Here is a 13,137-nt window from a genome sequence, read left to right on the forward strand (position 1 = left end):
CCCCACAACTTTCTCTTTTTGGCAATGAGATGTGAAGTGGTCTATTGAGAAACATCTCCTCTATCTGAAGGCAAGTTTATCATACTCAACAGCTCCTCTATCTGAAGGCAAGTTTCTCATGCTCAACAACTTGCCTCCAGTTCCTATTACCCACCTTCAATAAATCCATCTCAACCTATATTGAAGCACAAGTAGTATTTTGATAATCGATACTTTCCTACAAAGTGCACTGAAACTTCCTTAAGCCATTCCCAATGGCCCACAAACAATCAAGTTCCTACAGTTGTAAATGAAGATATATTAACCACAGCCAATGAAGATTTTTGTATGCAGATCAAAAGTAGGCAACCAGGGTTTCACACACAAGAAATCACCATGAAAGATCCAAGGACCATTCTCTAGCACCAATGCCTTATCCTCCTCAGAATCAAATTCTAAGATAAAGAAACCTTTTGCGCAAAGGTAAATCCAAATTGCCCTCCGTAGATTCTTTCCATTTCTCAGAAACTCATGAGTGCAAATCATATGACTTTGGCCAATTCTTTGTGAATCAGCATATTAGAGTGTGATCCTGCAAAAAAAAACCTCTTGATCTAGGCAAAATCATCCAAACCTAAGTTACCGATGCCGGTTCTGATGCTGATGCGGGAGCAGGGTGCTGATGCGCAGATTTTTTTTGGGAGGGATTTTGGATGCATTTGAGTGTGTCTTATATATATATATATATATATATATATATATATATATATATTTTTTTTTTTTTTTTTTTTTTTTTTTCTTTTTCTTTTTTTTAATGTATGCAAAGAAATGCAAGAAATATACAAAAATAAACCATTCCGTAGCAAATAGCATATTCAAATTGAAATAACAATAATGTCTACTTAGTAAATTACTCAAGTTCAAGATTCCAACGCAATTCGAATTACAAAATCAAAACATAGTTCATGGTTCAATGTTGATCAATCAAGAGTCAAGGCTCAAGATTCACAAATCAAATTCAGTCAATCAAAATCATAAGGATTCTCAAAAAAATCCACATTCTCATCATCCCCTTCTGCTGCAACACTTGCAAGTTCATTTGAACCAAATGAGAAGAGAACCCAGCTGCAAAGAAGATGAGAGGAATGAGCAATGAATGGCCTATATTAGGGCCGTGTTAGGATTTTGGGGCAAAACAGACACAAAATATAATTTAAAAACCAAAAAAACAGATGTTATATTGTGTCACTAAAGTGACTTGGCGCCTAAAAATTGCTGATGCTCCGTGGATTGACATGGATGCTTCATGGATGCTTCACGGATGCTTTCCCAAGCATCCTGCGAGAATCCACAGGCAGACTCCACGCATCCTACCCATCTCCCCTGCACATCCAAACACCTCCACTGTAACATCCGGTTTCTTACTAACTAAATTTCAGAATTAAACTGATTTCAATTTCTTATTCACATGACAAAGTTTTTCCAATAACGGTTTAAACTGAAATAAATCTAATTTCTATACTGATCTATCAAGAATTACAAAAGATAACAATAACCATTAATCTACTTGATCAGCTGAAAGTAAATACTTAACTGTTTCTAAATTTCAACCGAAATTAATGAATGGAAATGCTGAGCTAATTACGTATGATCATCTAACTAACTTAAAGAAATATTTATCTTTAAAGTAAATCTCTTTCAAACTTGAAAAGAAATACTAAACTTACAGGTTTAAAGAACATACAGATTATTTTGTGAAGCTTCGTTAATTGGTTGTCCAAGCTCTGACTTTGGTGAGAGGAGAAGCATTAACATAGGCTTAACCTCCTAGCCGTGAACCATTACTTATCCCCACATATTCTAATTTAATAGAACAGCCCTCCCTACCCCGAGGTCGGGCTTGGGATGTTCATTGATCCAGCCATCAAAGTATACAAGTGGGTTGAAGTCCCAGCAATTATTCGACAAAATAACTGGAGCGTCTGGACAACAACAAGATCAATTGTTCTAACAAGTCTACCTAATTCCACCCTGGCCAAGGATTTCAAATTGTGGGTTTACAACCCGATCTCCACCACTCAACTTGACAACTTATTTTAGAAGTGAAACTTGCATGAGCTAATGCATTAGTTTATTATATATGTATTGTTATTGATATCATTCTTGTATTTTCCTTTTACAAGTTCATCTACACCTCCTCACCATAATCAGGCCATCTAGCCAGTGATTCCTCAGTGCCATCCAATTAACTTTACTGATTTGCCTTGTACCTTCTTCACCATATTCTAGCTCTTAGCCTGGTGAATTCCTTGGTACTCTAGTTTATTACTCATCTCAGTTGTAAACATTATTCCAAATTGTATAATAATTTTTGTCAGCGAAGAAAGTCATTCAAAGAAGATTTACAAAATATTGCATATTCGGATATTATAATGAAAAACAGACTTAAATTGAATCATTACTATGGCAATCAATTGATCTTGAAAGATTATAATGAACTTGGAAGGACGGCAGCCGGCTTCAACCATTATCTTACATCACTAATAGATAAGAGGCAGATTGAAAATGAAAAACGTATGGCTTTATTCACAACTCATATTCTCTTTTACATGAGGAAACGACATCCTTGCAAGATTACTGGAAACAAGGAAATTATATTTATTAAACTTAAGGCCGACTCAACATTGGAAAAGGTAATAAAAGAAATGTAAATCAACTTCTTACGTGACACACTGTCACCGCAATCTGAGAAGGCTTCCGCTTGTCTCTAATTCGCCTCTCTGCTCTGAATCCCACGGTGAGTGATAATTGTTGTGAGAGGATGCAAGTAATATCAAAATCAGGTGCTAATGACACAGAAAACTGAGCAAGGAAATCAATGAAAAGAAAGCCGATTACAAGGTGGTATGCCAATACACGACAAAGGTTTGCGTATATAAATTTGAGCCGACCTTATGGCTACCCAATAGTAACAAAGATCATACTCGAAATCTTTATCAGCTCGGTTAAAAAGAAAGAAATAGAAAGGAGGGAAAATTTGAAAAGAAAAAGAAGATGAAGAGTTTTTAAATAATATTATTATTTATATTTGTTTTATTTTCTTGATTAAGTTTATAGGTACGTAATGGTAAGGTGGCATTATTGGATTAATGATTTCAATGTAATGATGTCACTTTCTTATTATTTATCTATGACCATAGTTGAGAGAATAAAATAATATTTAAATAATATTATTATTTGATAATTTCTTAGAGGTAAGAACTAATGTTTATATTGTTTTAATATATTGTTTTTGCTTATAGCTCATGTGGTTCCACCATGAAATATGTTACCAAGTCCAAATAACCTTGCCAAAATGGTTTTACGTCAAACCTGTTGCTTCTGATGACTGAACCTTATGACCATCCCCTTCTGATGACCTCGTTTCGCAATGCTTCCCCTCTCTCTAGGGTCTTCATCCTGTAATCATTCAAAACAACATTCTCGCCAAGACATCAATTCCAGATTTATAAATTGTTAATTAAAATCATCAAGTGACTATTAGAAATTTCATCAATATCATAATATCTAACTTGTTCATCAAATATGTACAATGGCTACAATTAACTGACTTTATTTCACATGATCATGAATAAATTAATACAACGGCTAGAATTAACTAACTCAATTTCATATGATAATTAGATCGATACAACGGCTATAATTAACTAATTCAATTTCATATGAACATGAAGAGATAAGTAACGGCTATAACTAACATGTTATAACAACGGTTATAATGAACTAACTCGAATTCACATGAACATGAAGAAATAATTTGGTTCAACGGCTATAATCAATTTGAATTTTTAGGGCAACAATTGGGATGTAACATCCGCACATCCGCACCAGCATCTAGGTAAAACATGCACGCACCAGTATCTTAGATCCAAACACACTTCAAGGATTGCAGATGAGGGGCAAAACAGGGAGGGGTGAGGGTGCACTTCCAAGCAGCATTACCGGAGTTGGGGTAGATTAACACACAAAAGGGACTTTGATTCCCCCTCCACAAACCTAGACACCCAAATGCAGTGTCTCCTTTAGATTTAATGTTGACTATTGCTGATTTTGGCAGATTTTCACCGTTGACATGGCAGGACTAGGGTTTGATAAGTAGGACATGATTTCCACAGCTAGTCAAATTGTGATGTGAATATCAAGATTTAACTGTGTGATTTTGAGTCAAACTCGATGACCCATGTTTCATGAGTAGTGATTCAACATGAATCCATCTCTCATGAGAATAAATGGAACACTTAGCACTCATTGGATCTAGGTGATGCTCACAAGGGTGAAGCACCGGGACTTCCCGGGAGGTCACCCATCCCAGTACTACTCCAGCCTGAGCGCGCTTAACTACGGAGTTTCCTCCACAGTTAAACCCAAAGCTTGCAACCCCATTTGCAAAACCTTCACCAAGTGTTGTGCCTCATGAACCATTCATTAGAAAGCCCCTTAAGCTCATCAATTGATAAGTAGGACATGATTTCCACAGCTAGTCAAATTGTGATGTGAATATCAGGATTTAACTGTGTGATTTTGAGTCAAACTCGATGACCCATGTTTCATGAGTAGTGATTCAACATGAATCCATCTCTCATGAGAATAAATGGAACACTTAGCACTCATTGGATCTAGGTGATGCTCACAGGGGTGAAGCACCGGGACTTCCCGGGAGGACTAGGGTTTGTCAGAAATGTCATAGAACTCACCCTGGGATGTGGAGATCAAGGAGCTTTGGGTGCAGTAAACAGCAAGCCCTGCCCCATGCAAGCTGTGGCACCCAAACCAAGCATCTCTCATAAAACAGTCATGCCATCAAATGCCAATCGAAGCCTCGAATGTCAATTGAAGCCTCAAAGCATGTGAGGAACCTAAGCATCCTAGCCTCCAAATAAAGCAAAATGTAAAAGTGAGGAAGAGCAAACAAAAGCAAGGCAAGTGAAAGAAGAGTGAGCCATAAATTCAAGTAATATATCAAAAAAACCAACAACGGTGCAAATGGAAATCTACGGCAGAAATGTCACCAATACAATTGTTGATGATGAATCTAATGCAAACACACTTCTGAAAGCAACTTGGAGAAACTTGGGCAAGCCATCTAATCATCTACAACCCAACTTTTCAATTATCGGGTGCAGATCAACAAGGAATTGAGTAAATGGAAGTTTTAATGGCCCAAAAGGTACTATTGAAACTCAAATAAAAGAAAGCAAAGGATGCGCTATTGGATCACGGTTGGCAAGTAGCAACCAAATCTAACCACAACTAGAAAAAAAACACTCTCTCTATTGAAAACACAGGCAAGACATGTGTAACTGATTTGAAGGATCATGCAATATGTAAGAAAAAGTTGTGACTCGCACAACAAAGAATTAAGTCAATGTTAAAACAACAATTTAGAGCCTCCACTGTGTCTTGACATGTCCTTGGTGCTATTTTGTAAGAAAATCTAAAAATCCAATAACCTCTAGTAAAAATGTTATTTAAAATAGATTCTAATTCAAAATGCCGCAGCCCTTTTGTCTATCCTTTTTTTCAGTTTTTTTAAGTTCACAGGTTTTTGAACTTCACCAATTAAATTTGGCAAACCTTGTGACATAGCTTTACAATGGTCAAACAGCATATTAATCACAATAATACAGATCACAATAATAATAAAATGCTACCAAATATTGACTGTAAGATGTTTACCAAGCGCAAAAGGAGATGACAACAATCTCAGCTGGTATGACATTATTAACAGCTGATATGTCGAAATGATAACTCCCAAACAATTATTTCAGTAATACAACTGTGTTCACAAATGAAGTGATGAAAACAATATTTATTGATAAGTAGAAATGACTAGTCAAAGGATAGCATGCTCACAATCACTAATAATGATAACAACAGTACTGTTCCATATTCACGAGCTTTTCAAACCTAATTATACCAAAAGTCTCCACAACTGTAGATATTGACAGCAATGATTGCCGCAATCTAACTATTTCAGTAAAGACATTTGTTTTAAGAGTTGGCCACTTGAGTAATACTATCTTCCAAGTCCTGATAATATCTTGTAATATCTTCAAGCAGGACCCTACGGAAACTAGACTGAAGCTATACAGATTTTTAATATCTGAAAGTTTCTCTTATTTGTGTTGTGGTGTATTCTTCTAATACTGAGGCTATACAGATTTCTAATAGTTTGAATTTGATATCCTGGAATATTGCTAGTAGCACTTGTGGAAGGATACAGTGCCTTGATAAAAGTTGTTTCTAGGCATCTTTTTCTTTATTTCATCCTGAAAGGAGAAATTCTGATCTAATTTGACAATTATTCAGTAATTTTCATTGTTCTGTATTCCTCAGAGCAGCACGAACATGTCAGACATTCATAGGTTCCGATTCCACAGAAGTATGTAGTGCAAAGAAAACCATTAGAAGCATCATTAATGCACCATCATCCCTGAAACAAAGCATGTTATACAATACCCTAGATCTGAAATGTCCCTTCATAATCAATACCAAGCCTGGATATTGGTTAGCCTGATAACAAGTTGATAATAAACTAGCAGATGGTAATTTAACCCTAGCACTGAGCTCAGGATGGCATTCAAGTCAGACAACTATTTTGTTTTTTCCATTAATTGCTCTTGAACTTGTTTGCATCTGACCCTTATTTTGCCAGCACTATAATTAGTACAAATAAATGAGAGAAACACTGAAGATGATGTTTCAGCTAGCCACCTTAGAAAGCCCACAGGGAGTTGTTTAAATAGCTTGAATTGTCTCTTTAGGCTATTATTAATCCTACTACTGTAATGATCCCATCTTTTAGCTCTCACGTTCTCCAAAGTCTAAGTGGAGGATAAGAAGAAATTAAATTAATTTCTTATAAAGTCATTCAATTAAAGATTAAAAGGTGACTTTGTATTTAATTAATTTAATATTACAAGGGAGTAGCTTCTAGAGATTGCATTAATTATTGGAAGGAGGAAGCTTCTAGCTCTTGCAATTAATTAATGTTTTAGTTCCTTCCGGAAGGATGAAGAAAAGAATAAATAGGGCTGAAAGTCTCATTGCTGATCATCGGATGATTATGACTTGCATTTGATAAGAGCTTGGATGTGTGAATCACACTCCCTTCTTTTGGCAATAGAGGACGTTCATTCTTTGTTGTAACATTTTAGACGTCATTCCCTTAGGGTTTGGCCTTTGGAATACATCTCTTTGTAATTGATTGCAGCATTCTCAGCATTAATATAATTTCAGCCTTGGTGCAGCTTTTGGGCATTCCTGAGTGTCCATTACAATGGTATCACAGCTATTAGTCCTACCATCCTGTGGAGTTCTTATAGGGAATTTGGAACAGCGAGATAAAGGGAAAAGAGTTTGACAAAATATATACCAGTCCAGATCAAGAAAGTGTAATGTTCAGGATACTAAATACATTACAAGAGGGGCAATGGATGCAACAACAACATTTTTTTTTTTTTTTTACGAGAGGTAAATGCTTTGACCTGGAGCTATGAACCAGTGAGGCCACAAACAGAGGACCTCATCCTCGTGAGATTTGAACCTTGATGGCAAGGATAACAACTCGACAATGGCAAGATGCAACAAGAGCATAATAGGCAAATGAATATGTGAATGGATATGATGTTGCAACTTATGGCTAGACAGATGGGCATCAATATTGAAAATTTGTATGTTGCTCCAGTGCAGGAGGTAGTTGCTTCCTCAGGTGGGATCGAGACACGTATAGAGCCACCCATCTATGATGTTGGTGATATGGGTGTTTCAGCAGAATCAGTAGGAACATGTGTGCAAAGTCAGGAGACCACATATGAAGCTTTGTCGGGAGATGGTGTTGCAGTAATAGTGGGATTAGGAGAACATGAGGATACTATCATATCAGCAACCACTTCTGTGTCAGTTGAACCATCCAATGAGGAGTTTAATAGTATAAATGCAGTGGTTGATGTATTTTCTAATGAAGCCACACATGTTGATGATTATGAGTTTTCATCAACTACAAATTCGGTTCAGTTTTCTGTTGCAGTAGTTAATGTTGTTCCTATGTCCATATATTTCGATGCGGCAACACCTATTGTTGATACAGTTAGCATGAGTACATATGGTTCACCTACAGCTACATCTTTTTCAATACATGATGGTGATAATATGCATTCCAGTCCAATATATATTATGGGGATGGATACAGGGAAGAAGACGTTTCATAAATCTTCTATAGAGTTGCCTTATGGTGACATTCTGACTTCATCAGCACAAGTTTTGAATGTTAGGCTACAAGGGTTGGTCCTCATGATGCGGGTTTGCAGTTGGTTTAACTTCCATATGGATATCACATATTGGGATCTAGGTGGAGGTTGGAGTTCATTATGTTACTTAATTGCTTGAGGACAAGCAATTTCAAAGAGGGCGGATTTGTACTGATCCCATCTTTTAGCTCTTACGTTCTCCAAAGTCTAAGTGGAGGATAAGAAGAAATTAAATTAATTTCTTATAAAGTCATTCAATTAAAGATTAAAAGGTGACTTTGTATTTAATTAATTTAATATTACAAAGGAGTAACTCCTAGAGATTGCATTAATTATTGGAAGGAGGAAGCTTCTAGCTCTTGCAATTAATTAATGTTTTAGTTCCTTCCAGAAGGATGAAGAAAAGGATAAATAGGGTTGAAAGTCTCATTGATGATCATCGGATGATTATGACTTGCATTTGATAAGAGCTTGGATGTGTGAATCACACTCCCTTCTTTTGGCAATAGAGGACGTTCATTCTCTGTTGTAACATTCTAGACGTCATTCCCTTAGGGTTTGGCCTTTGGAATACATCTCTTTGTAATTGATTGCAGCATTCTCAGCATTAATATAATTTCAGCTTTGGTTCAGCTTTTGGGCATTCCTGGGTGTCCATTACAACTACTGACTTGAGCAATATCCTTGACTTCTGAATTTCCATGAGGTCTATTATAACAGAGATTGTATCATAATTCCTGCCTTTGCCCCACTAAGAACAAGAATGAACACGAATTTAAGGACATAGGTTCAGTTCAGTTCTGGTTGTGTTATTCAAGATTGAATTAATTGAACATCTCACCCAATGACTCCTGCTGAAATCAAATTAAAGGGATAATAAGAATTTGAGACAACCTAATACCCTCAATGTTGTTGCCTTGAAAGATGAATAAGAGACTATAGGCAACAAAAATACAGCCAAAGGTGTAAATATTATTTCAGAACAGATTCTTGGAGACGTGATTCAAAATGTAAGGCCCTCCAAAACACCACCATAAGTGGAATTTCAAAAACAAATAGTTGCATCATGCTATTATTAGGTGTATTACAGAAACATCTCCTAATTGGTTGTCTTAGATAAAGCCAAATCACTCAAAAGGGATATTCCAATTATCACATTATCAAAAGGGCTAAAATACTTGAAATTTTTTGTTGTAGCCAAAGAAAATTATCATAATTTCCATGAAATAGAAAGCACTGCATCATAATGTCGGCTTGGCTTTTAAGATTGTAGAAAGAATTTTATTGCATTTAATCTGGCTACATGCCTCATAAACAAAAGTTTTCACTCTGATGATGAATAATTAAAACATATCCTTCAGAATCTAAGCGGCAAAAAAGATTCCTAAAACATACTGGAATCGTACTATCCAAAATCACTTCAAGGACAATTAAAACAGATGCATTTTAAATAAGCCACATCGTTTTGTCCAACATTACAAATTAGCATGAATTGAATGTTCCCTTTGCTAAAAAGCTGGACAAAATTAGTCATTATACAGAACAATGGTCAAAGTTATGCATTCACTTAGACCATCAATGTACCTTGAAACTGCACTCCTATCAAGCTGCAGTAAGTTTACTCTTTCGTTTCTTTCCTGAGGCATTGACACTGTAAGGAACCACCTCATCTTCAAAATGTTTAGTCTTCAGCTTTTTTGCCGAAGACTTGACATCAGTAACTGTTCCATCTTCAAAATGTTTGTTTTTCACTATTTTTGTCAAGCCCTTGACCCTATCCGTGTCTGCCCTGCCTTCAAGATTTTTGGTTTTTCCTTTCTTGGCTGACGCTTTTTCACTAACAACAGATTTGATTTTCTTTCTGTGCCCTGAAGCTGGTGTAGAAAAAGTATGTTGCGTTGAATCAATGACATCTCCATCAATCAAAGACACACCTTCAGAAATTTTGGTATTTCCTTTCTTGGCTGAGGCTTTTTCACTAACAATAGATTTGCTTTTCTTTCTGTGCCCTGAAGCTGGGGTAGAAAAACCATGTTGCATTGAATCAATGACATCTCCATCAATCAAAGAGCATGAACTGCCATCCATAACCGAATCCTTCCTCCTTTTGGCAACTGCTATCTTTTTCCCAGATCTGCTCTTCTCTGTAGACTTTGGAATCCTAACATCGCATTCATCGTCACCTGAGAAAACCTTACTTTCTCCCACCTCAAAGGAGACTGGCAAATCAACCTCTACCTGGTCCTCATCACCCAAAAGACCATGACTCTGTTCAATATCATCACCTAACAGACCCTCATTCTGATCCTTGTTACCCAAAAGATCATCAGGCATATCCCCCAACATATGGTCCATGTACCGCACATTATGTATACGCCCCTTTTTGAAACGCTTCTTCTCTCCTTCCTCAGAATCCCTAGCATGTAATTCCTTTTCAGGCTCCTCTACTGAAACCTGCAATCCTGCCCCACTTTCCACACCCTCAATCTTGAATGGCCTCTCCGGAACAACTTGATAAATTGGCAAGGCCACAGACTCCAACACCTTCAAATGCAAAGACCTGACATTCTTCCACTTCTTCGGTATCACCTCCGCAAGCCCATCAATCACAGCAATGACATTCTGCACAATTTCATCCCTTTCTTGAGCCACCTTCCCCACCTTCACTACACAACATGTACCCCCTCGAAGGTACAAAAAAGCACAGCTGCAAGCTAGCTCAATCTGCCCCCTCCACTGCTTGTGGCTCAAATTCACGGGAATAGGATGCTTCTTCTTCTTAAAAAAGGTCTTCCCTAAATGCCTGGGTAGTAATGGAACCACAGATCGATCAGCCATGAACAGATCATAAGACCCACAAAGCTTCCTCTTGGCCTCAAAGGGCTTATAATCAGTCTTAAGCTTTGAATACTTCAATACCTTTGAAATGGGCAAGCTTTCCTCTTTAATCTTAGCCTTGGCGAATTGAGATGTAACCGGAGACGCCCGCTTTTCTCCATCATTTATTATCAAACAAATCTCTTGAGTTCCATCCAGTGGAATCAGGGGATTGGGTATCCGAATCTTATAAGGGTTTAATCTTTCCTTGGCTGGGATTTTTTTCAAGGTCACGATCATGTACAGAAACTCGTCATGTTCTAAGAGCTGGGGTTTCTGATATTTTGGTTGAGCCTTTACCCATTTCAGCAGAGCGTCTACGGCTTTTTCGATTCTTTCTCGTTTCACAGGAGGTGTAGCTTTCGGCTTCTTCAGGCTATCGTTATTTTTTATGCTCTCCATTGCAAAAGATGCAGCAAATACACTAGCCGAGTCCCTGACAATAAAATCAAACCACTTTAGCCTTTGGATTTCTTCGGAAATCGGAAAAAACTGGGAATAGCATTAAAAAACTGCAAGTTAGTTAGCCCTAAACCCTTCCAGTTCTAAATTATTGCAAGAGAGTAGACTGTCTTATTTTTCAACTGTTGGTTCCGTAGCGAAGCTTTAAGTTTATCGTATGGAAAAAATAAATGATAACGAAAAAACTATCTATCTTCATCAATATGCATGCAAAATCTAATGTACCATATAAAACAAAATCACATTACCTTGAATGGTTACTGTTTGTTCCTATTATTCTCCGCAAGTTGCGTCTCCAAAGCTTTTTCGCCTCTTACTAATCTCGTAGCCTCTGAAAAACCAGCTACTGATGATCTACTGATGACCTTTTGTTGCTCGGGAAGGATATTTTTGAACAGGGGCTCGAGGATGAAACATGGACCACTGCTTTAAACTGGGAAACAATCAAAACTTGCCAGGCGGAATGGGAAATAGACAGTTGTGGGTCCGATTTGGGATTGAAACTCGACCTTTTGGGGTAACGAAAATCGAAAAACATTCAGAAAAGCATTTTTAAAAACTGCAAGCTAGTAAACCCTAAACCCTTCGTAGGATTCAAAATTGTTGAGTTGATTCCTTTACCCAAGCTTTCTGCCTGAAATTGCAAAAGACTGGATATTGACTACGACCTGGAAACTCAATACGATACAGAACTGCCTCCGCTTTTTATATCCCAATGTTTGAATGAATCCCTGAATAATTCATCTCCCAAGTGAAGTTTGCGGTATAATCAAATTCAGAGATGGGATGCTATCCGGCCCCCTACTATTCTATGGTCGAATCAGTATCGGAAGTCTAACATATTATGCAGTTTAATCCTCCCTCCTCTCACCCACCTGGGTACCAATCGAAGATACAAAATTAGGTTTAGGCTCGACTGATGATTACCTAATTCATCCACGAGTTCCCATGGATCTGTAGTTAATCAGAAATGGTAACGATAGACAAGCAAAACCTAATACCTATACCTAAAATTGCCAATGACCAGTCCAATGCTAGCTTCAAAGGGGGGCTTTATTTCGCTTTGAAGCCTAGATACGATTTTTTTTTGGCAAGGGTGGGCTGATATATATATATATATATATATAAAGTGGGCAAGGTTGGGTTTATTTATTTATTTATTTATTTATTTATTTTATTTTATTATTTTTTATTTTTTATTTTTTTCTTTTTTTCTTTTTCTTTTTTTCTTTTTTTTTTTTAATGATGTCATTTTATGGTTGATGTTGAAAGTTTGGTCATAATGTTAATCTCCCCTATCAATTATTTAGAAAGTATGGAAATTAGAGTTCAATATACATTAAACACTTCTCTTATCATCATTCTCTCACTACCTCGTTATCTCATACTTTGTTCTTCACCAATATTTAGAACTATCTACCTCTTCTCCCTCTCTACCTCTCATTTCTCTTTTTCCCCTCTCTTTCCAAGGTCTAGACCTTATATTTTCTAGACTTAATAAAATTTCAGC

The 13,137-nt window shown here is 36.9% G+C and overlaps 1 protein-coding gene across 3 annotated transcripts; it reads right to left on the reverse strand.

The window, feature by feature from the left end:
* Positions 1–859: 859 nt before the first annotated feature.
* LOC149534302 (uncharacterized) lies at positions 860–12,725 on the reverse strand. 3 transcript variants are annotated; one of them, XM_089807275.1, is made up of 3 exons: positions 11,876–12,725; positions 9,873–11,601; positions 860–1,362 (listed from the first exon to the last, which is right to left on the reverse strand). In XM_089807275.1, exon 2 carries the CDS (start codon positions 11,565–11,567, stop codon positions 9,891–9,893), a length of 1,677 nt encoding a protein of 558 aa, XP_089663401.1. In that variant the 5' UTR covers positions 11,568–11,601; positions 11,876–12,725; the 3' UTR covers positions 860–1,362; positions 9,873–9,890. The 3 variants fall into 3 exon arrangements, with proteins under 3 accessions (XP_089663401.1, XP_089663402.1, XP_089663400.1); XM_089807276.1 differs by lacking the exon at positions 860–1,362 and adding an exon at positions 3,422–3,438 and having other exon boundaries at positions 11,876–12,719; XM_089807274.1 differs by lacking the exon at positions 860–1,362 and having other exon boundaries at positions 9,548–11,601; positions 11,876–12,719.
* Between the last annotated feature and the right edge of the window lie 412 nt (positions 12,726–13,137).

This window comes from Cupressus sempervirens, chromosome 10, assembly GCF_028749045.1.
Source record: "Cupressus sempervirens isolate cs-2001-9-10 chromosome 10, ASM2874904v1, whole genome shotgun sequence".
In the NCBI taxonomy this organism is placed as follows: domain Eukaryota; kingdom Viridiplantae; phylum Streptophyta; class Pinopsida; order Cupressales; family Cupressaceae; genus Cupressus; species Cupressus sempervirens.